Here is a 22,581-nt window from a genome sequence, read left to right as displayed (position 1 = left end):
CATAGAATAAAAGAAGCAACATAGGAAGAGGATACCTATTGGTAATAAGTATTTAGAAATCTATCCTAGTAAGTTTAGAAATTAAATATTTCTGAACAAAAACAGCAAAACAAACAAACAAAAAAACCATAAAAAAACCCAGATTTGAAAAAGTGTGTAGGTGGAGGACATACTGACTTTAAATAAACTAGGAGAGCCCACATGCTTTTTTTTTTTAAGTGAAGCTGAATACTTTCCTAGAATCTCTGTTAAAAAGAGAATGGTACTTTAAAAAAAAAAAAAAAAGACAGTGCCAAATCTTTGCTACAAAATCACTGACTTAAAGCATCTGTTTCCCAAGCTGCTCTTGTGCCAGAGAGCTGAAACTGCACTGCTCTCAGTGACAGAGCTCAGCATTAGACAAATTATGCTGAAACCAATTCATTGGAACAAAGAGCTCCCATAGGCTGAAGCCACAAGCATCTGTTTTCTAGTGCCAGGATACAAAATGTGCAAAACTCATGAATTGTAGAAGAATAGTATGAAATGGAAAGTGGAGATCATTGATGAGAAGAAATATGGTATGTTCAGGATATAGCTAGGCTTTCTACCTCATAGAAGCTTATTATGTAAAATACGCCCTCTAAGTTTTTAAAAATCCTGAGGAGTATTTTCAGTGGTAAGTGGGTAAAACAAAAGAATGGGACTGTAGTTCCAAATAAGCTAAAGGAGAACTTCCTTGATGTTTAACATTATTTCTTGTCAGGTAGCCAAGATTCTTAGCCAACCCTTACTGGTTGACCCAGGTATAGAGTGGGCCACTTAGATCTTGTTAGTCCTTGATTATGTTACCCATGGTTTGAGGAAAGGTTACAAACACATAGGAAATTTCAAAAGAAAATCTTATCAAGGAGTGCCTGGGTGTCTCAGTCAGTTAAGCACCCAGCTCTTGATTTCAGCTCAGGTCATGATCTCAGGGTTGTGGGATCAAGCTCCCTCTCTGGCCCATGCTAGAGTTTCTCTTTCTCCCTCTGCCCCTCCATCCCCCACCCTCAAAAAAAAGAACGAAAAAGAGAACATAGAAAATCGTATCAAGGGGGGATTTGATTTAATTTATACCCTCATCACATTTTATCAGAACTTTTGCCTTACCTAAAGTTTTGTTAATCATCATTGTGATTTTACGTGTTTGTTGTATCTTTTGATACAGGTGTCATTTCTTTTCTTCTAGTTTTATTGAAACATAATTGACATATAGTCTTGTATAAGTTAAGTTATACAGCATAATGACTTGCCTTACATAGTTTGTAAAATGATTACCACAATAAGTTTAGTTTAGTTAATATCACCATCTCGAGGCATCTGTGTTGGTTAATTGTCCGACTTGATTTTGGCTCAGGTCATGATCTCAGGGCCATGGGATCAAGCCTATGTACATGCTTAGCACAGTCTGTTTGAGATTCTCTCCCTTTTTGCCCCTCCCCCCTTGTTGCTTGTGCATGTATGTTCTCTCTCTCTCAAAAAAAAAATCCATAATCTCATACAGATACAAGAAAAAAAATGTTTTCCTTGTGATGAAAACTTTTAGGATCTACTCTCTTAGCAACTTTCAAATATACCAGAGAGAATGTTAACTTTAGTCATCCTGTGCCCTTCTTTAATGAAACAATTCAGATAACAAATGGTAAAGACATGTCATAGCCTAGAAGAATTCATACTTAAATTGTTTATACATGACTCATTAAGAATTGGTAATATGACTGTATTACGTCCCAACCTTAAAGTGTTTTGTAGCCCAACCATGAATTACAGAAGTTTTTGCTTGTCTGTGGATAAAGGTTATATAAGAGATGAGGAAGTTGAACAGAGAATTTGATTGGACTTTGATGTTAAATTACCCTTCTTTCTTTTTTACAGGCATGCGTATCATTCTGTTTCAACTCCCCCTGTTTACCCTCCTAAAAACATTGTTGACCTGAAACTACATGTGGCAACTACATCTCTCCAGAGTTCTGATGCCGTCATCATCCATCCTGGAGCCATGCTTGCCATGCTGGACCTCCTGGCCTCTGTTGGGTCAGTGACACAGCCAGAAGTAAGCTTGGATATGTTAGCTCCTTTCCACCTTTAATAAGTGAAAGGACGTGAATGTGACTGTATAAGCAAGGCAGTGGCCAAAAATGACAGACGGTTGGGGAACCATTCTATATCATATACTAATGTAGGAAAGGAAAAAATAGGATTTTAAAATTTAATTCTTAACTTTTTTTTTTTAAGATTTTATTTATTTATTTGACAGATAGAGCCAGAGAGCATAAGCAGGGGAAATGGCAAAGGAAGGAGAAGCAGGCTCCCCACAGAGCAGGGAGCCTGATGCAGGACTTGATCCCAGGACCCTGGGATCATGACCTGAGCCAAAAGCAGATGCTTAACCAACTGAGCCACCCAGGTGCCCCGAATCTTAGCTTTCTTAAGCTAGATATGTATGTTTTAGAATACAATTCGTTTATCACAAATCCAACCACAACAGGTGCTAAAATAATTCTCTTCCTCTTTTATAAATCCTGCTTAGTGGTGGAAATTATTAATAAATAGTGCAGAAAGAAAAATGACTGCAGATACCACTTTGAGCCTATTTATCTGTTTTGACTTACAGTAGTCAAGAGTTTGGGTGAATTGGAGCTTTAGTGACAAATTTGTTAAAATGGTATATGGCCTCTAAGACCTAAAGTATTACAAATATAAATGATAGGGTTTCCTTTAAACTGGCTATTTATCTAGCATGTAAAAGACTTGGTGTTCACTATTTCTATAAAAATTAAAATACTATTATATAGTCATTTAATACAAAAGACTTCAAAGACAGTGGAGTCTACCTCCAGCATGGAGGGTAGGTATGCTGGTATGCTTCCAGCAAAATGAGGATAGGAAATGTTTGCCTCACTGAGTTCTGAAGTTGCTGTATCACTCTGAGTGAGCTTCTTAATTCATCTGAAGGTAATCTGAAACATGTAGAGACTTCATATTAAAAAAGGTGTGCTTCATGTGGAGAGGACTGTCACCTTTTTTACTAAGAATGCCCTGGTGGCATGGATTTCTTTAACTTTAGCATGCTCTGGATCTTCAACTTGCTGTGGCAAATATCTTACAATCCCTGGTGCATACAGAAAGAAACCAGCAGGTCATGTGTGAAGCTGGTCTTCATGCACGGCTGCTGCAGCGGTGCAGTGCTGCACTGGCTGACGAGGACCACTCGTTGCACCCACCTCTCCAGCGGATGTTTGAGCGATTAGCCTCTCAGGCTCTGGAGCCCATGGTGCTGAGGTCAGTATGTTCTCTTTTTCACAGTCGAATAAGCCACAATTAGTAATGACAATTCCTGGAGTCTTTATATTCAGGAGTGCCTGCCTTAATAGACATATATTCAAGTATATGTGGACAAAACCAAAATAACCAAAATGGGCAAAATGCTTGGCATGTCAGTCTTAGGTAAGTCTAGTTATTAGAAAACAGAGTATGTTTCTGCCCATTGGTTATTCCTTCTACTGGAATCCAGCAAACTCTCCTTTAAAAATAAAGTCATGTTATTATGTTTATATGACTTGCGTCTACTTTATATTTAAGAACTTTTTATATGTAAGAACTCTTAAGAAATGCTTTTAAATGTTTTTATTTTAAAATACTTAGAGATTTAGAGAAAGTTATAAAGGTAGACCAGAGATGTTCTGGTCCCCTCCACCACTTTCCTCCAGTGGTTACATCTTATGTAACTATAGTACACCATGAAAAGTAAGAAACTGACATTGCTACAATATATCCTTGTGTTCTGTAGTTCTCTGTTATTTACCACATGTGTAGATTTATTTGCCCACGGCAGATCTCCCTAATGATGCTATTCCTTTATTGTCACATTCGCTCCCCCAGCCCACACCATTCCTAACCTCTGGAAACCACTAATCTCTTTTCTATCTCTGTAATTTTGTTACTTTGAGAATGTTATATAAATGAAGTCATGTAGTATGTGACCTTTAGAAATCAACTTTTTCACTTACCATAATGCCTTGAAGATGCATCCAAATTGTTATCTTTCAGTAGTAGTTTTTTATTGCTTAGTAGTATTCTATGGTATGAATGAATATACCTTGCACAGTTTAACCATTCATGAACTATATATAATATTTCTTATTATATGTATATTTAAATCTTAGTAATGCAAGAGAAGCAGTCCTCTATTTTAGGAATAAACCCTTAAAAAAAAAAAAAAGATTTGTTTGTTTATTTTAGAGAGATTGGGAGAGAGAGAGAATCTCCAGCAAACCCCTGTGAGCGCAGAGCCTGGCGTAGGGCTCAATCCCAGAACCCTGAAATCATGACCTGAGCTGAAACCATGAGTCGGCCACTTAACCAATTGAGCCAATCCAAGTGCTCCTGGGGTGAAACTATTTAAAAAAGTATTTTCCTTAAGGAACGGACATCTGGGTGGCTCAGTCACTTAAGTATCCAACTCCTGGTTTTGACTCTGGTCATGATCTCAGGGTTGTGAGATCAAGCCCTGCATTACGCTCCATGCTGGGTGTGGAGCTTACTTAAGATGACTTAAGATTCTCTCTCTCTCCACTACCCCCTCTTTCCCTCTCAAAAAAATAAATATATGTATAGATTTTTTAAAAAAGATTTTATTTATTTATTCATGAGAGACACAGAGAGAGAGAGAGAGGCAGAGACAGGCAGAGGGAGAAGCAGGCTCCATGCAGGGAGCCTGATGCGGGACTCGATCCCAGGTCTCCAGGATCACACCCTGGGCCGAAGGCGACGCTAAACCGCTGAGCCACCAGGGCTGCCTATATATATATATATAAGATTTAATGTGTAGGTCAACTTGTCCATTACAAAAATATACTTACATATCATCACTATCATATATGAGAAGCTCTCTTTGTAAGATAATTTTTTTTCTGCTGAAGTACTCCTTTTTAATGTAGCTTTTAGTAATTTTCTTAAAATGGTTGCAATTTATATTTTTTAACTGGCTCCAAATAATGATGTATTAAGAATAAACCATGTGACAAACATTAAACAGTATTGTATCAGTGTGTACTAGGCCTTGACAGTACCAAGATGAATGAGACCATCCCTCCTCACTTTGTCTATCATCTTATGGACATATTCAGGAACCTAAAATACTGGAAATGTCATAGAGATTTTCTCCTGATCATTTTTGTTAATCAGCTGCCTTAAAAGTAGAGAGAATGAATGAGACAGAGGGACTATCTTGTACTTGATACTAGTATTTTATTGAATAACTTATACTGCCTAGTCAGGAAACACTAAGCAATGCAGATCAACCATTTGTGTGTGCTCAGTTTTCACTGTGAATGAATTTTCAGAACAAAAGGGCTCATGATGGTACAGATAGCTGAGTTGTTTATAAGCCATATACGATAAAGTTATAAACTCATAAATTGTACTCTACCTGAAAAACTGTCAAAGGATACCTAACTTAAAAAAAAATTTTTTTTTCTGCTATAGGGAGTTGAAAATTCAGAGAAATATTCTTTTATTTTTTTCCTTTTACCTGATGCCATAAATGACTGGATATGAAGGACTCCTACTTGTGTAACTCCAGTTTATTACATTTTTGTATATCACATTTCAAGGGAACATGCTCCTTGAATTTCATTTTTTAGCCCACAATATTCTGTGCTCTTTTCAGTGCTAGGTAATTCAAATATAAAATTAACATTGCATATCATTTTATAGTAACTTTTTGAATGCTTTTTACTTTTAAGTAGTCTGTTGCAATTCATGAAACCCCATTTTTTTGTGTTTTGTTTATGAATTCTGTAATGCTCTCAATCAAGGAATAACTGCTTTGTCTCCTCTTCAGGGAGTTTTTGCGTTTGGCAAGTCCATTAAATTGTGGTGCCTGGGACAAAAAACTGCTAAAACAATATAGGGTCCACAAACCAAGTTCACTGAGTTATGAGCCAGAGATGAGAAGTAAGTTAACCTTTGAAGTTCCCTTTTTTGGTTATTGTGTATATGAAAATCATGTAGGGGATGAATATTATATCAAGAAGTTGCACTGTGAAGGAGAGGAAAGGAAAAGGGATTGTCGTTATTTAAGTGAGGAAACAAAAAAAATGAGGAAACATAAAATTTGGTTGGCTGACTGAAGAGGGGGCCAACTGGGGTGAGAAAGGAGTCACTGATGTAAGCAGGATCCAGAGAAGATGAGAATTACTATGTGCACAGGAACACTTGGCTTGGAAAGGGCAATACCTCTTGCTCGGAGGCTACATAATTTCTTTGCCTTTCTCAAGTAGCCCTTGCAACGTGAACTGAGTGTGGTTCATTGGATTGTTAGCAGGCCATGGGTTTGCAGGACAGCGGCTACAGGAGGACACAGAGGACCAGAATTTAAAAATACTGATAAAAGTAGTTGAAGAGCTACACCAAGGAATATAGGCTGGCTAGCGAGAGAAGTGAAACCAAGCAGCTGCTGCTAGGCCGTGAGAAAACGGATAGGTCACTGTCCTGGAGAATAGCATCTAGGCCAGAAAGCAAATGTAGTGTGAGAAAACGAATGAGAGAACTAGAGGGTTGAGAGGGCAGGGGGGAGGGAGCACAAATAATGCAATAAAAATTGGAGCAGTGAAACACGTGGCAGAAAGGACCATGACCAAATTATGGCTCTTGAGTGAAAGATGGTCCTAGAGCTAGAAGTGAGGTGTTAGATGGGTTGTACCTGTGGGCCTCGATGTCTCCCAGTATACTGGCAACAACCGGGCCAGAGAAGACTGAGGATGATCTGCCAGTAGTCATGGAGGCCACTTTTGTAGAGAGGTGTGCGGTAGATTGCTGAGAGGAACCCCGAAAAGGAGAAGTTTTTGCATCAGGCTGCTGGCATGATGCCTGGCAACTGGCAGAGCACAGGCACTGCCTCCCAGTCTGGCAGGGACCACTAAGAGGCAACAGAGTCCATCAAAGCCACGGAAAAGCATGTCCTCAGTAGAGAGCTGCATTGTGCTGAACTTCTCCCAGTGCCAATTCTGTAGTTTTGTTGGGGTTCTGTTCTTTACCATTTGTTGTGTAGAATTGTGAACCGTAGTGATAGGCATTTGTTTAGGTGGATTGAAGTAACCATTACTAGCAAAGCAAGAAAGAATTAAACTTAGAAAAGTAGAACAGCTTCCCTGAAAGGTTGTAGTGATCATTTTATTAAGCCCTTGTTCTTTCAGGGGAGAATCCAGAAAGTTGAGCAACCTACAACTGTTATTTCAGTCTAAATTTTTTCTCCTGTGAATTATCATCAGTGATTAGTGAATACTGTGTTTTGGAAACTAAGATCTTTTGAGTTTTAGCACGGTATACTGGAAAACAAATTATTGCAGTTTTCCATATCTGTCAATATATATATATATATATTTTTATTATTGTTTTAGTACTTAACACAGTTCTTTAGAATTGGATTCTGATTTCCTTTGCAAAGAGCAGAAACGAAACAGTTCCTTTCTGTAAGAGAATATTGAGATTTTTTTTATGGTTGCCTGAATGCTTATTAGTACGTTTAAGAGGGAAACCAGTTTTATGGAGTTTATCTTGAGAAGGAATATCTTCTCCATTCTTTACATTGGTAATGTATTCCTGAAAAACAGACCAGTTTGTTTAAAATTTGTCTTTTTATTCTTGAAATTATTACCATTTACGTGCATATAGGAATTTTTAAATTCACATACTTTTGTGATTACATATTTAATTTTAATAATTGTAAGGGAAGAGCTAAAAGTAGGGAGAAAATGAGAGAGAAGCAGGATTTTGCTATGTATCTGATTATTTTTATGATAAAGACAACCTATTTTTTTCAATTGTAATCTTCTAGACTATTTTGCTTTCTTCTCGGAGATAAATAATTTTGTGAAAAAAAAATATAATCTGGCTTTTAGAAACATCATTATCTGTAATTTATAATTAAATTACATTGTAACAGTGGCCTGGATAGTGGTTACTGGTGATTCTTATTTGTACTGTGTAGTTTCCAACATTTATGCAATGTGTTTATGACTTTAGTAATAAGTAAAAAAGGAAATGCATGTTATTTAAGTTGAAAAATGAACATAAAGTACATTAAAACTGGATGATAGCTTTGGTGTTTAAAGATAAAATTATTATATATTGAAATTGAAGTATTTAAAAATAAGTCCACTTTGTAAAGTCATTATTTTAGAAATCTCCATGATATTTTCCCCAAGAGATTTCCTTTGACTTACAGGTAGTTTGATCACATCTATGGAAGGTCTGGGTTCTGATAATGTTTTCAGCTTACATGAAGATAACCATTATCGGATAAGCAAGAGCCTGGTAAAATCTGCAGAAGGAAGTACTGTACCTCTAACTAGGGTGAAGTGTCTGGTCTCCATGACAACCCCACATGACATCAGACTTCATGGATCATCAGTTACTCCAGCTTTTGTTGAATTTGACACATCCCTTGAAGGGTTTGGGTAAGGAATTTATAAGGTAGCCAAGCCTTATTATACTATTTTATGCCTCCTACTTGCCTTTGACAAATAGATCTTTGGTTTTAAATATACTTAGTTAAAATATACTATATACTATGTATTCTCAAATGATTGAGTTCTTCGAACATATTATTTTAAGGTTTTTAGATTTAATTTTAAATTATTTATTAGCTAAGTTGATATGTTATAGGACTCTGTAATCTAAGACCCATGGTCCACATTTTTTTTTTTTTTTGTAAATTTTATTTTTTGGCAACTAAAGTTGTATTTTAACACAGCCACACTCAATTGTGTATGTATTGTCTATGGCTGCTTTTGTGCTAGGCAAAGTTGAGTAGTCAAGACAGAGACTCTGATCCGCAAAGCATAAAGTATTTATGGTTTGGCCCTTCCAGAAACTGCTTGCCACCTTTGAGTTAGTACAATAAATTATAGGTAATATGCAAATTAAAATTAGATTAAAGAGTGTTTGGGTTTACTCATCATCCTTTCCCCCCCCCAATTACCTAGCTTAGTACCTTATACATTATAAATATGCAATGACTAGCACATCAAATGAGTAAATAATTTCAAGTGGCAGAAAATGCCATTGTAGCAGAAGCAACAATAAAGAATCTATAGAAAACCTTGAAGAATTTATAAAATCCTATGCCTCAAAACAGACACAAATGCTAATACTGTAGATCTAGGTCTATACTAGTTTTTTGTGGGATTCTTAGACATCAGTCTAAAACTATAAATTGTATTTTAAGAACATTGTCATGGGTTATTATTAAATGATGGATTAAAACATATTACAGAGTAGTCAGAACTAATCGGCACAGAGGAAAACAACACACTGGAAAGGGGCATCAGGGACCTTTTTCTGTGATGAAAGTGTTGCATTGTCTTGAACAGGGTTATACATTGGTGCATTTTTCCATAATGCAACCTGTACTCTGAATTTAAAAAAAAAATTTTAAAAATAAAAATGATGCCGCTGGAGATTTTTAAAATATATCTTTCAGCACTCTTTCATAATTACAAGAAGGGAGGGACCTTGTTAGGTAGCCAGGTTTGTTTCATGTTCTCTTTGTTCCAGTTGCCCTTAGATGAAGGCAGTTTATTTCAGTATGGTAAGTGTTTAGTGGTAAGAGAAGAAAGCAGTTGATCTCTCTCATATGTACATTGTCTTTTCTCTAATAGCTGCTTGTTCCTGCCTAGTTTGGCCCCTCACAATGCTCCTACAAACAATGCCGTCACAACGGGTCTTACCGATGGGGCTGTGGTCAGTGGCATTGGTTCTGGTAAATATTAACTTTCTTTGCTCATGAGATTCCATTTTTTAGTTGGTTATATTTTATTTAGAGTTTATTGCCTTCTTTATAAAATGTAAATATGAATCAACACAAACTCTTTCATTGTTACTTTTCTATTTTTAGGCGAAAGATTCTTCCCTCCTCCATCTGGCTTAAGCTACTCTAGCTGGTTCTGTATTGAACATTTTAGTTCTCCTCCAAATAACCACCCTGTCAGACTTCTTACTGTCGTGCGCCGAGCAAATTCTTCTGAGCAGCATTATGTGTGCCTTGCCATCATTCTGTCAGCAAAAGACCGATCTCTGATTGTTTCCACCAAAGAGGAACTACTCCAAAACTATGGTTCGTATCAGTTTCCTTTTGCTTCTCGTGGTAATTGAAAGTATTAAACTTTATTATAATATTCATCTTTAAGATCCAGCTGGTAATTTTTTTCCAATTTAAATTATCATAGGATAGAATAAGTTATATGAAATGTTGAATATTGTTTACCAGTGAATTTTAAGGCACTTTCAAAAGAGACTTAGATAGAAAACAATGGATAGAGTTCTTAAAATAAGGATTCCTCTCTACTTGCCAAGAAATCACAGCTTTTGCTAGGAAAGCAGATTGCTTGTTTGATGTATTTTAGTAAGGATTTTCATTGGCTATGAATTCTGCTTAGCTAATGAATATTCATTCAGCACCTGCCTACCATATGTGCTACTCTGTGCTAGACACAATAGCATTTTAATTACTTTATCCATCACTTACCTTCAAGGCTTAATGCATTTAATAATCTAATTTTCTAATTCTTTCCAACATGCCAGAATGTTACATTACTATCAGTAGAACTTATTCAAGGCATTCATGGAGATCTTCCTAAATGATGTGAATAGTGTAAAATATAAGTCTCAGTTTACTGAATGTCCTTTGCTCTGAATATAAGTATTTGTAATATAAATACACCTTTTTTATCGTTTTCTAAATTTATCTTTAACCAAATAATACCATGTATTGCTTCACATGTGATTGGTATTTGAATATTAATTTGAATGTTAGCTCAATTAGGTTGTAAGGCCTCTTTTCCTAGTATTCTTTACAACTAGCACAGAGTATGCATCAATATAGTATAATCGCTTTAAAATTCTTATTAGGATACTCTATTTAATCCTGTTGATGTTTTCCTCATAATCAGACCTATCTGCATTCTTTCATTTTCTTTTACCAAATCTCTGACCTCTCTTCTACAACTTCCTTCTTTCTTTTCCATCTTCCCCTTAAAATTAATATTCTCCCAGATTTCATCTTTAGTCTTTGTATTCAAACTTCTCTTCATGAGGAAAAAAAAAATCTTATCTTTGTTAGCTTTAGGTCTTTTTAATCCCAGGGATTCTGAAATTAAAAATTTTTTTATTTATCTGTGTCTCATGCTTTCTCTTCATATTTTAACTGCAAAGTAGACATCTTCATATGAATAGTCATTCTGTAAACAACTCAAAATATAATACTTTATAAAGCCTGCATCTCTATTTTCCTATCTTGGTAAATGACACCTCCTCCACCAGTTAGCCTAGCTAAAAACCTCAAGTCTACCTTGATAATACCACCCCTTTCATTACGTCTCACTGAATTATGCTTTCTTCAAAATTCTTCCCTTCCTCTTATGTCCACCATCATAGATATTACTCGGTTTGGTTTTTTTGTCACTGATCTGGACTTCCAAGATTTTAATTCTTTATTTTTGTCTTTGTCTAGACAAAAATAGAACTAGATGATTGCACATGCTATGTGATTTATTACTTTGGTAATCTGAGAAGCCCTGCCACCCAAACACTTAAAATGTTTTGTAGAAGTGTGAATGAATGAATGAATGAATGAATGAGAAGAAAAGGAAAATAAATATGGATGGCTTGAAAGGGAAATAATGAGCAAAGTGAATAATAATGGAGAATTTAGAAAAGGGATAGAGGTTAGTAGAAAAGTTAACAAATGGATCTAGTGATATTTCAGTAAACTAGGGAAATGTTTTCTAACTTTGCATCATTTTCTCAAAATTTAATTTACAAGACTACCATCGTCTATATATCACTAGAAATTAAAGTAACAGATACATTAGTTATAGATGATGTTACTACTACAAGAATCCATCCTCTGAACAGCTGTAGCCCATTAAGATGTGTAGGTAATTAAGAGTTGTCTGAAACCAGTTGGCTCACCAAGATATCCTGACATGCTGGATATGCCGGATATGGCTTAGTCCTAGCCTGAGTCAGAATATGAAATTCAGAAAATTTTTTAAGTGAAATCTACAATTCTGGTAAGATTCAGTCTATTAACAGGAAAGAAAAAGAGAAGAGTTCCTGGTTTTGAGCATACTTGTTATCTTTCCTTTCACATCCTTTGGTCCGTAAACTAGACTTTTCAAAACTGTTTGACTCTGCTTTTCCCCTGGTTTCTTCAATTCTGTTCCTATATTAGGTCACCTAATATAAGATTGTGCCTTTCTTAACTCATGAATGGGTGTATATTCTGTATTGTCATTTTTAAAATATAATCTTGACATTTCAGTATACACTGATATTTTAGGATTCCAAAAATTAAAGTTAGTATTTTATCATGTACACATGATTGCATTTGGAATGGGCTTGTGGTTCTCTATTGTATTTTTTTATTTTATTTATAATTCTTTCTTCATATAAATTACACTTTTAACTTTTAGTGTATTTACTTGTGTGTGCTTATCCTGAAAAATGGTGGGCCTGCTTTAAGTTACATTGTTACAGATTAGTTCTTTTTGAAGTTTTTTTTGGGGGGGTAGGTGGAGGAATGAATTTTTTAAAAAGATTTTTGTTTATTTATTCATGAGAGAGACAAAGGCATAAGAAGAGGGAGAAACGGGCTCACCACAGGGAGCCTGATGTGGGACTTGATCCCAGGATAAGTCAAAGGCAGATGCTCAATCGCTGAGCCACCCAGGTGCCCCAGGAAGAATGAATTTTTAACATCTGGATATCCATTGTTGTCCCACCCCTTGGATGTTTAGGAAAGTTAAATTAATTTTTAATTAGCTTAACACTAAGATTGAATTAATATTGACCCATTATTTCCTACCATGATCAGGCAATATATTGGGTAGCAGAGAGAAAATAGATGGGAGCCAGGAAATGTTTGCAGAGTGTTAGGAAATTAATCAGAGTTGTCTGTTGAAGCAGGAAACTTGAATCAAAAAATACCTTTCCACGTAGCCATTATGGAAAATAGTATGAAGTTTCCTCAGAAACTTCCATATGATCCAGTAATTCCACTATTGGGTATTTATGAAAAACAAAACAAAAATATTAACCCAAAAAGATCTCTGCACCCCTATGTTTATAGCAGCATTACTTACAATAGGCAAGATATGGAAGCAACCCAAGTGTCCATTAAGAGATGAATGGGTAAAGAAGAGGTGGTGTATATACAATGGAATATTGCTCAGCCACAGAAAAGAATGAAATCTTGCCACTTGCAACAATATGGTTGGAGCTAGAGGGTGTTATGCTAAGTAAAATAAGTTAGAGAAAGACATATACCATATGATTTCATGCATGTGGAATTTAAGAAACAAAAGAAGCAGAGGGGAACAATGAGAGATAAACCAAGAAACAGACTCTTTTTTTTTTTTTTTTTTAATTTTGTTTAATTTTTATTGATTTATGATAGTCACAGAGAGAGAGAGAGAGAGAGAGAGAGAGAGAGAGGCAGAGACACAGGCAGAGGGAGAAGCAGGCTCCATGCACCGGGAGCCCGACGTGGGATTCGATCCCGGGTCTCCAGGATCGCGCCCTGGGCCAAAGGCAGGCGCTAAACCGCTGCGCCACCCAGGGATCCCCACAGACCGCTTTAGAACCCAATTAAAAGTATAGGTCTCTCTCACACTAAACACACACACACACTTGCTTTACATAGAATTTCAGGGAGTTTGTTATGCTCCAGCAGATTTGTCACTCATATTATATACAGTGAGTACATCAGCTGAAACAAATCTGCTTCCTATCAAGTAAGGACAGGAAGTAGCATCATTTTGTGAAGGGATCATAAGAGGCCTTTTGAAGGAGGTGACATCTGAGCTGAAATGTAACTAATGAAAAGTCAGCCTTACAAAAATGTGGCAGTAAATTCTAGATGGAAGAAATAGCAAGTGCAAAAGTCCTGGGGCACTGGTTGAGTTTGGTGTGTTTAATGAACTAAAAGGAGAAGGTGAGTAGAACAGTGTGAGCTAAGCAGGAAGCGTGGCTGTAGAGGCAGGTAGGAATTGGGTCCTGTACAGGAGGGTCTTCTGGGCCTTAGAGTGAAGAGTCTAGATTTCATTCTAACTGTAAAAGAAGCCACTAGAGGAATTTAAGGAATTTAATGATAGGGATGTGATGTACCTTTTTTTAAAGATCGCTGATAAGAATGAATAAAATGGGAAGGGGTTCAGTTTTGAACTTATTAGGAGGAGATACGGTAATAGGATGATGGCTTGGACCAAAGTGGCAATGGTAATAAATACAGAGAAAGTGGGAAAATTCAAGATTCAAGGCACATTTTGAGGTGGAACTAACAGAACTTCATGATGTGATAAGGAAGAAAAAGAGCAATTGGGTATTACTTGTGGTTTTCGCCTTAAGCAACACTGCTATGGGTAGTACCCTTTATTGCCGTGAAGATCACCGAGACAGGCACAGCAAAAGGAAGAGTGGCCGACAGGCATGTTCTGCACACGTCAAGTCTGAAATCCCATTATCATCCATATGGAGTTATCAGGTAGGCAACAGGTACTACTTCCTATCCAGCTGGTGGGTCCCATATATCAGATCCATATTTCCAGAAAGAAAATCGGGACCCCAAGCATAATTGCTTCCCACACATCCCAGCCCGGCAGTCACATAGTAAATTATTTTCATATGTGCTTAAACCTCGTCTTGCAGGTGTTCATACCAGATAGTCATAGTCATAACTGAAATCATTAAAAAACTACTCAAAGGAGGCTACGTTAACCCTGTCTCAGACAATTAAACTAAGACATTCGGTCCTTGAATTTACTTCTCCAAAATAAGAAATAGAATGACATGAAAATCTGGTATTCTAATCTATAAGCCAGAGCTCTCATACTATAACATGGATATAATTTCACATAACTATTATTATTTGAATTGTGCCCCCCAAAAAATGTTGAAGTCTTTACCCCAGTACCTAAGAATGGGATCTTACTTGGAAATAGGGACTTCTAGATGATCAAATTAATATGAGACCATCGAGGTAAGGCTTAATCCAATATAACTAGTATCCTTACAAAAAGGGGAAGTTTGGACAGAGACAAATGTGCACACAAGAGAGAATGTCATGTGAACATAAAGGTCAAAATCAGAGTGATATATCTACAAGCCAAGGAATGCCAAAAACTGCCAGAAGACAAAGCTGCTCCACCAGAAGACAGAAGAGAATCATGGAATAGTCTTCCTCACAGCCCTGCTTGACACCTTGCTCTCAGACTTCTAGCTTCCAGAACTACAGAAGATGTGCTCACACCCTCCTAAACACACAGGCTCCCTCAGAATATTAGAGCAACGCGAGCAGCGCAGCAGCTCCTCCAGCCGGTCGAGCGCGGCGCGGCTGTGGGCCCAGGCCCCGCGCCCGGACGGCTCCATGGCGGGCGCGGGACGAGGCTGGTTCCCGGAGCGGACCCTCGGCCGCCGGCCCCCCGGCATCGCCCCGCCTGGCCAGGGGTACTCCCCGAGCGGGAGCCGCGGCGGGCGGGCGGGCGGGCCCGGGCAACGACCGAGACGCCGCAGGCCTGGCGCCCCAAGAAACAGACTCTTAACTATAGAGAACAAACTGATGCTCCCAGAGAAGGAGGGTTTGGAAGGCAGGGTAAAATAGGTGATAGGGATTAACAGTACACTTATCATGATGAGCACTAAGTAATGTACAGAATTACTGAATCACTATATTGTACACATGAAACTAATATAATAAACCTTTCCACTCCATAAATTACCTCCTTACTACCAGCTATCATAGGGCAGGGGTCAGGGCAGTGTAACTACAACCTGAGAGCAGATAGTTGGCTCATTGTGTCATTGAGCAGAGCATATGGCAAGATTAAAATTTTTAGTTTTCCAACCAGTGCTGTAATGAAATACATGGCAAATGAGAATTTAAAAAGACCTTTTTAAACAGACCATGACAGATAAAAATCAATTAGTCTCTTTTTCTCATCTCTTATAACTTTATTTTATTGTCTTTTTTTATTTCATCAACTCTTATAACTTTATTTAATAATAACTGTATCTTGAGCAGAAGAAAGCAAAAATACATTCCAGGTTTTACTTGTTGCTACAGGTAACATTGTTGAGTGAAGAGGGTATTTTTGTCTATACCAGTATTATATTATTTTAACAAAGTCAAGATCTAGGTATGAATAATTGTTTGAATGAAGATGTTGAGTTTTTTCTTTCTCCTCTTTATTTTAGTTGATGATTTTAGTGAAGAATCTTCTTTTTATGAGATTCTCCCGTGCTGTGCCCGCTTTCGATGTGGAGAACTTATAGTTGAGGGGCAGTGGCATCATTTAGTTTTGGTGATGAGCAAAGGCATGCTGAAAAACAGTACTGCAGCCCTCTATATTGATGGACAGCTTGTTAACACTGTGAAGGTAAGCACACTTGTGCTTGTAAGTCTTAATCTGCCTTACGAGATAGTTTAGGGATAGATGTGTTTGTGTGTACGTATTTGCAGGGGTATATTTGAAATTACTGTTTTAATTTCAGAGTGACCTTTATTACCCATTTGAACAATGTGTTTAAAAGTCATGTGGCTGGCTGATTCTTATCACTTCCTTAGAGAAGAAGAGAAAGAAGAGGTTACTGAGTACTAAAGAAGATTGTAAATATGTTAGCACTTGAGCCGCAGTTTGCTAAGTGATTTTTCATGAAAGAAAAACCAGGTGAAGGATGCCTAAATAACCTATGAGCAGTTTTGTCACTCTTTCTTGTTATGCATTCCAGTAGACTATATTCCTTTGGAGCTGGAACGTTTTTATTCATCTTTGTTTTCAGATCATCCACTTAATAGCCCCTGATAATAGTAGTTAGGTATTCCAATACTGTTTGCTGAGTGAATGAGTGTATAATATTACTCTAGATATAGGTATACTATACTATGATATTCAGAAGAGAGAGAAGAGAATTGAAACAGCCAGTAAAGAACCAGAAGTTCCTTTTTTTGTATCAGGATGAATGCTGCTAGTTACTTCCGACAGAACTCAGCTAGCAAGCTGTTAAAATGCTATAGCTATCTAAAATATAGTATCCATTTTTATAGCAATTATCTGTTGAAAGAAGCAAAGTTTGTCCTCGTGTGTGAATTAAAGTTTAAAAAGCATTGAGATCGTTAGCTTCCTTGAATGTATTTTCTTCATTAATAATATTTTATTGTGACATTTGTATTTCAATAAGATAAACCCTAAAATCCACTCTGTGGGAATTGTATTGTTTCTTCTGTACACATGATTGCATTTGGAATGGGCTTGTGGATTCTCTAATAGGTTGCTCCTTTGTTATTTTTAATATTATTTAAAATAAAAATATCCTCAGCTTCTAGAATTGAGAGGTAGATTTATTATTAATATATTTATATCGTCGTTATCCCTGTGCCTGTGAGGAGTCAGTGGTCCCGTGAAACCAACTTTAGGCTGAGTGGTGGTCTTCATACTTAACTGTTAACATCACCAGAACTTTTCTGTAATATATGGAATGATAGAGTAATCTGAAGTCGAGAACGTGTTACTGTAAAATATCCTTCGTACTATCGAGTGATAGAAGCTGCCTATACCATAAGAAACCACTTGACTTAATTTTCTGTTATGTTCTAATTATATAGTTACTACAAATGAATTGAATGATAATTTTGCACCTTGTCAGTAAACACTAGCGTAATTTCAAATCTGAGAATATATTTTACATTGAGATTATGTGTGTATTAATTACATAACAGACTGTTAAATTTTAGAACTTTTGTAGCACTTCACCCATTATATAAAACACTTCTCATGAATAATTTTGACAGACTCAGATTGAAGGTGACATAATTTCAAGACTACTTGAATTCCATAGTTGGAAAGCTCTGTTTTTATTTCAACCCAAAAATTTCATAGAAGCAATGTTAATCTGATATGCAAACCAATCCCCATACAGTAATAGTATCCCTCTATTTGATTGTTTCCCTTTCTTACATTAGATAGTTTATCAGAGAGTTGGATAATAGCAAATTTCCATCTTCCAAATCAGGTTCCAGAATCTTGGTCTGCCCTTGTATTTCTCAATCCAACTATTTTGTACATAAAGTTACATGACCTTGGAATAATGAAACTATATGCAGAAAGTGATTATTTTCCTGGTGAAAGTGGGAGATTTTGGTTTGTATCTCTTACATTTGCTTTCATTTTTTTTTTTTCTACAGCTGCATTATGTTCACAGTACTCCTGGAGGTTCAGGTTCTGCTAACCCACCTGTGGTCAGCACAGTCTATGCATATGTTGGCACTCCACCTGCCCAACGCCAAATTGCTTCATTGGTTTGGCGTCTTGGACCCACTCATTTTCTGGAAGAAGTTTTACCTCCTTCAAATGTTACTACCATTTATGAACTAGGACCAAATTATGTTGGAAGCTTTCAGGCCGTATGTATGCCATGTGAGTAACTTAATGTGTGAAGCTTAATGTGTGAAGCTGCCATGTAGGTACATGAATAAGTGCATATACACGTGTATATACAGGTTTGTATATAGGGTGTGGATAGGGTTATACATTGTTATCTTATAAAAGAGACTTCTCCTTCACTTTTCTTCAATGTGATATTATTGATGATTCACTCTTCTTCCAGATGCTCTCCTCCACTGATTGTGCTATACTTTCCTGATTTTTGTTTTCATGCCTGATCACTAACTTTCTAGTTTCTCTTATTGGCTCCAAGATATGTTTGCTCTCTAAGAGTCAAACTATAACCTTTTTCTCTTTCTATAATTTTTCCTAAATAAGCATTTTAATTTAGTTTTAAAGATTTTAATTGTAAGAGAGAGGGAGAGAGAGCAAGAGAGAGCACAAGTGGAGGGCAGAGAGAGGAGAAGCAGAGTCCTTGCTGAACAAAGAGCCTCACATGGGGCTCCATCCCAGGACCTGAGATCATGACTGGAGCCAATCAGGCAAATGCTTAACTGACTGACTCACCCAGGTGCCCCATATATAAGCATTTTAAAGTGTTATCTACTCTGGTTAAAGAAAGGAAGGATGTTTCCAGAAAATACACACTCATAAATATTTTTCAGGTTAGACCAATTAACATCAGATTTCCTTATCCCTTTACTCCTACAGTCTACTTCTTGTTATCCTTTCTTCCTAAAGAAATTTAGAGTCAAAGGAACTGATGTAGCAGTACTTTTTCCAAGTGATGTTCTCAGAAGAATTAGGACAAGTTTATTGTAAATGATGATAATCCTGTGGCTAAGTTGTCTTTCTCTTGTGTTCTTTTTGTTTTTTTTAAGACTTTATTTATTTATTTGAGAAAGAGAGCACACACAGCATGACTGTATAGGGGGACTGAGGGAGAAGCAGACTTCCCACTGAACAGGAAGTGCAATGTGGGGCTTGATCCCAGAACCCTGAGATCATGACGTGAGCTGAAGGTAGATGCTCAACCAACGGAGCCACCATAGCACCCCTCTTTCACTCATATTCTTGATTTAGAGAGATCTAATAAGAGCTAAGACTGAGCACTCAGGCTCTGCAATAAGTTAATTCACGTGAAGGACAGAGCTGTTCTGAGTTCTTCACACGTATTTGTTCATCTTTTTTTTTTTTTTTTTAAGATTTTATTTTTTTATTCATGAGAGACACAGAGAGAGAAAGAGAGAGAGGCAGAGACATAGTCAGAGGGAGAGGCAGGGTCCCAGTAGGGAGCCTGATGGAGGACTCAATCCCAGGACCCAGGAATCACAACCTGAGCCAAAGACAGATGCTCAACCACTGAGCCACCCAGGTGCCCCTTGTTCATCTTTTCAAACATTGGTACTTACATACTGTTTTTATAATCCCCATTTTACAGATGGGGAAACTGAGGCACAGAAATGTGTAAGTCACATATCTTTTAGGTGATAAAGCAAAAATTCAAACTTAAGCCATCTAGCTCCAAGACTTTATATTCTTAACTGTTCTGCTATGTTGCTTAGCTTAGAAGAATATAGAGAAGCACATATGGGGGCTCTGGTTGGGGAAGAGACCTACTGCAACAAAGCTTATAGGCATTCCACTCATGTTCATTTTCTTTCTCCTTTGAAGTTAAAGGGGGAAAGGTATGATTTCTTTGATAATACTTAAAACTCTTTTCCTTTATATTATGCTATTTGTAAAACACACTTTAAGATTAAAACTTAGAATGTAAAGGTCTATTACTAGGTGGTTTTCTCTTATTTTGTAAAAAGAAAAAAATGAAGAGCTGAAAATTTACAGTTTTTAAATTTAACCCTAATGTTCCACTTTAAAAGATTTTTCAAGTCCACCCATTTAAAAATGATAGTAAGAATAAAACATTTGTGTAAGAAAAGGAGAAATACTGACAATTTTGAAAAGGATTATTCTTCATTTGAAGGTAAAGATGCAAAGTGTGAAGGTGTAGTCCCATCTCCTGTGTCATTAGTACCAGAAGAAAAGGTGTCATTTGGCCTATATGCACTCTCTGTGTCTTCCCTAACGGTGGCAAGAATCCGGAAAGTGTACAACAAGTTGGACAGCAAAGCCATCGCTAAGCAGGTAAGCAGAATGATTTCACAGTAAGCTGTGGCTGGTTTTCCCAGGAAAGTGTTTCAGAACATCATTATGGGTCCACCCAAGTTTGAATAGTTACTGAAAATAGTGCCTTTCGTGTATTGTTTATATTTGTTTTATTGGCTTTGGATTTAAGCCAAAACATAGTTAGATAATTAGCTTAATTTGGAAAAGTGAGAATTTCCTTCTCTGTGCATGATTTATATTCTTTTTAAAATATTAATATTGGCAATTAAGAAATTGAATTACAGAAAATGAAAGAAAACAATTGCTATTTTTAAGGGTATCACGTAACTTTTTTCTGGATCACCTACTATGTGTCAAGTACCGCTTTGTTTAGGATACAGAGGTGGATATAGAGAAAATTCCTGCCTTTATGTTTCTTACATTGTAGTGGAAGAGACAGATGATAATAGCTAAAGAAATGACCTAATCTTAGGTTATATTAGAAGGTGAAGAGTGCAGAGAATAAAGCAAGGAAGGAGAAAGTGATCAACTTATAGTGCTAAATAGAATGGTTGTAGGAGGCCTCATTCTAAAGGTGAAATTGGAGAAGACTTGAAATAGGAGAGGCAGCAAGCCATGAGAACATGCAGAATGGGATATAGTCACAGCATGGGTGATATTGTCCCAGTGGTATAAGTGCTGAGGCCCTGAGGAAGGTCCATGCATGCTGTAGAGGTGGCGAGGCTGGAGCAAATGAGAGAAGACCTGGGTAGTAGAAGAAGAACTCAGATAGGTAATAGGTACTAGACTGTATTGGATTTATAGGCAGTGGTAGAGACATTGGCTTGAGCCAAGTGAGATGGGAAGCATTACAGGGTTCCAGACCTAATGAATGAAATGTTAGCCAGGATGGCTCTGACCTTCCTTGAATAGACTGAAGGGGGACAACAGACAAAGGTAGAAACAAGGAGACCAGTTTTATAATAATTCATATGACTATAATGGTGGGGACACCTGGGAGGATAGTGGTGGCCATGATGAGAAATGAGGTATATTTTAAAGATGAGGCCAACAGTTTTTGGAGATTGGGTGTGAATTATGAAGAAAAGAAAGAAATCAAGGATAACTCCAAGGTTTTTTTGCTCTAACATTGAGGAAAACAGGGTTGCTTTTTCTGATTTGGAGAAAACTTCTGGAAGAGTACTTTGAGGAAGAATACTCAGAACTATGTTTTAGAGAAATTTGAGAAGTATATTAGATATCTTAGTGGAGATCTCAAAGCCATTGGAAATGTGAATCTGGACTTTGAGGTAGAGGTTTGAACCATGGATGTTCAGAAGTGATATCTAAAGCCGGGAGGCTAGATGCTTTTATCTAAGTATAGATGTGGCTAGAGAAGAGAAAGGTTCCAGACTGAGACCTGGACATCTAGTACTGGGGAGCTATGGAGATGAAGAACCAGCAAAAAACAGTGAGGAAGCAGCAAAAAACAGCAAGAAAGGAGAAAAATTAGGAGAGTTTGATGTGATAGAAATCAGTAATTCACTGTGGCAAATGTCTCTGGTCCAGAAAAGACTAGGACTAAGGACTGACCAGCAGTGGGTCTAACAAGGTGGAAGTCGTAGGTGAACTTGGCAAGCTGTCTGGCTGATTAGAGGAGGCACAGCCCAAGGGAGGAAATCGAGAGAAAGGGAGGAAAGGATTTGGGAACAGTAAGTATTGACAACTCTTGTGCAGGCATATGTCTGTAAGTACATGGACCATCCTTCAAGGAACATGAACTATAGATAAATTTAGTTCTACAAGGAACAATAGAATTAAAGTTTTAGGATTGTGTTTGCTTTGAAAGCCCATTATGTGTATATTTGTGTTACATATGCAAAACGTATCATTTCTCTTTTGTAGGCATGTTTTATCTATAAACACTTGAATAAATTATGTGACATTTACTTGGATATGAAGTAAAGTTAATATTATGTTCACTGATCAGAAATACCGTGAGACAGCTAGT

The 22,581-nt window shown here is 37.0% G+C and overlaps 1 protein-coding gene across 8 annotated transcripts in view; it reads left to right on the top strand.

Annotated features, from left to right (window-relative positions):
• WDFY3 (WD repeat and FYVE domain containing 3) overlaps window positions 1-22,581 on the top strand; it is a 235,135-nt gene that overhangs the window by 108,736 nt on the left and 103,818 nt on the right. For all 8 annotated transcript variants that reach the window (XM_077882767.1, XM_077882766.1, XM_077882763.1 and 5 more), the window contains 9 exons: window positions 1,897-2,074; window positions 3,089-3,303; window positions 5,867-5,979; window positions 8,252-8,483; window positions 9,687-9,787; window positions 9,923-10,141; window positions 16,279-16,460; window positions 18,266-18,497; window positions 20,449-20,609. In XM_077882767.1, the coding sequence (XP_077738893.1) occupies window positions 1,897-2,074; window positions 3,089-3,303; window positions 5,867-5,979; window positions 8,252-8,483; window positions 9,687-9,787; window positions 9,923-10,141; window positions 16,279-16,460; window positions 18,266-18,497; window positions 20,449-20,609 (1,633 nt within the window). The remainder of the gene's footprint in view (window positions 1-1,896; window positions 2,075-3,088; window positions 3,304-5,866; window positions 5,980-8,251; window positions 8,484-9,686; window positions 9,788-9,922; window positions 10,142-16,278; window positions 16,461-18,265; window positions 18,498-20,448; window positions 20,610-22,581) is intronic.

Source organism: Canis aureus, chromosome 33 (assembly GCF_053574225.1).
Source record: "Canis aureus isolate CA01 chromosome 33, VMU_Caureus_v.1.0, whole genome shotgun sequence".
Classification (NCBI taxonomy): domain Eukaryota; kingdom Metazoa; phylum Chordata; class Mammalia; order Carnivora; family Canidae; genus Canis; species Canis aureus.
This window is presented reverse-complemented; position numbering and strand designations above follow the sequence as displayed.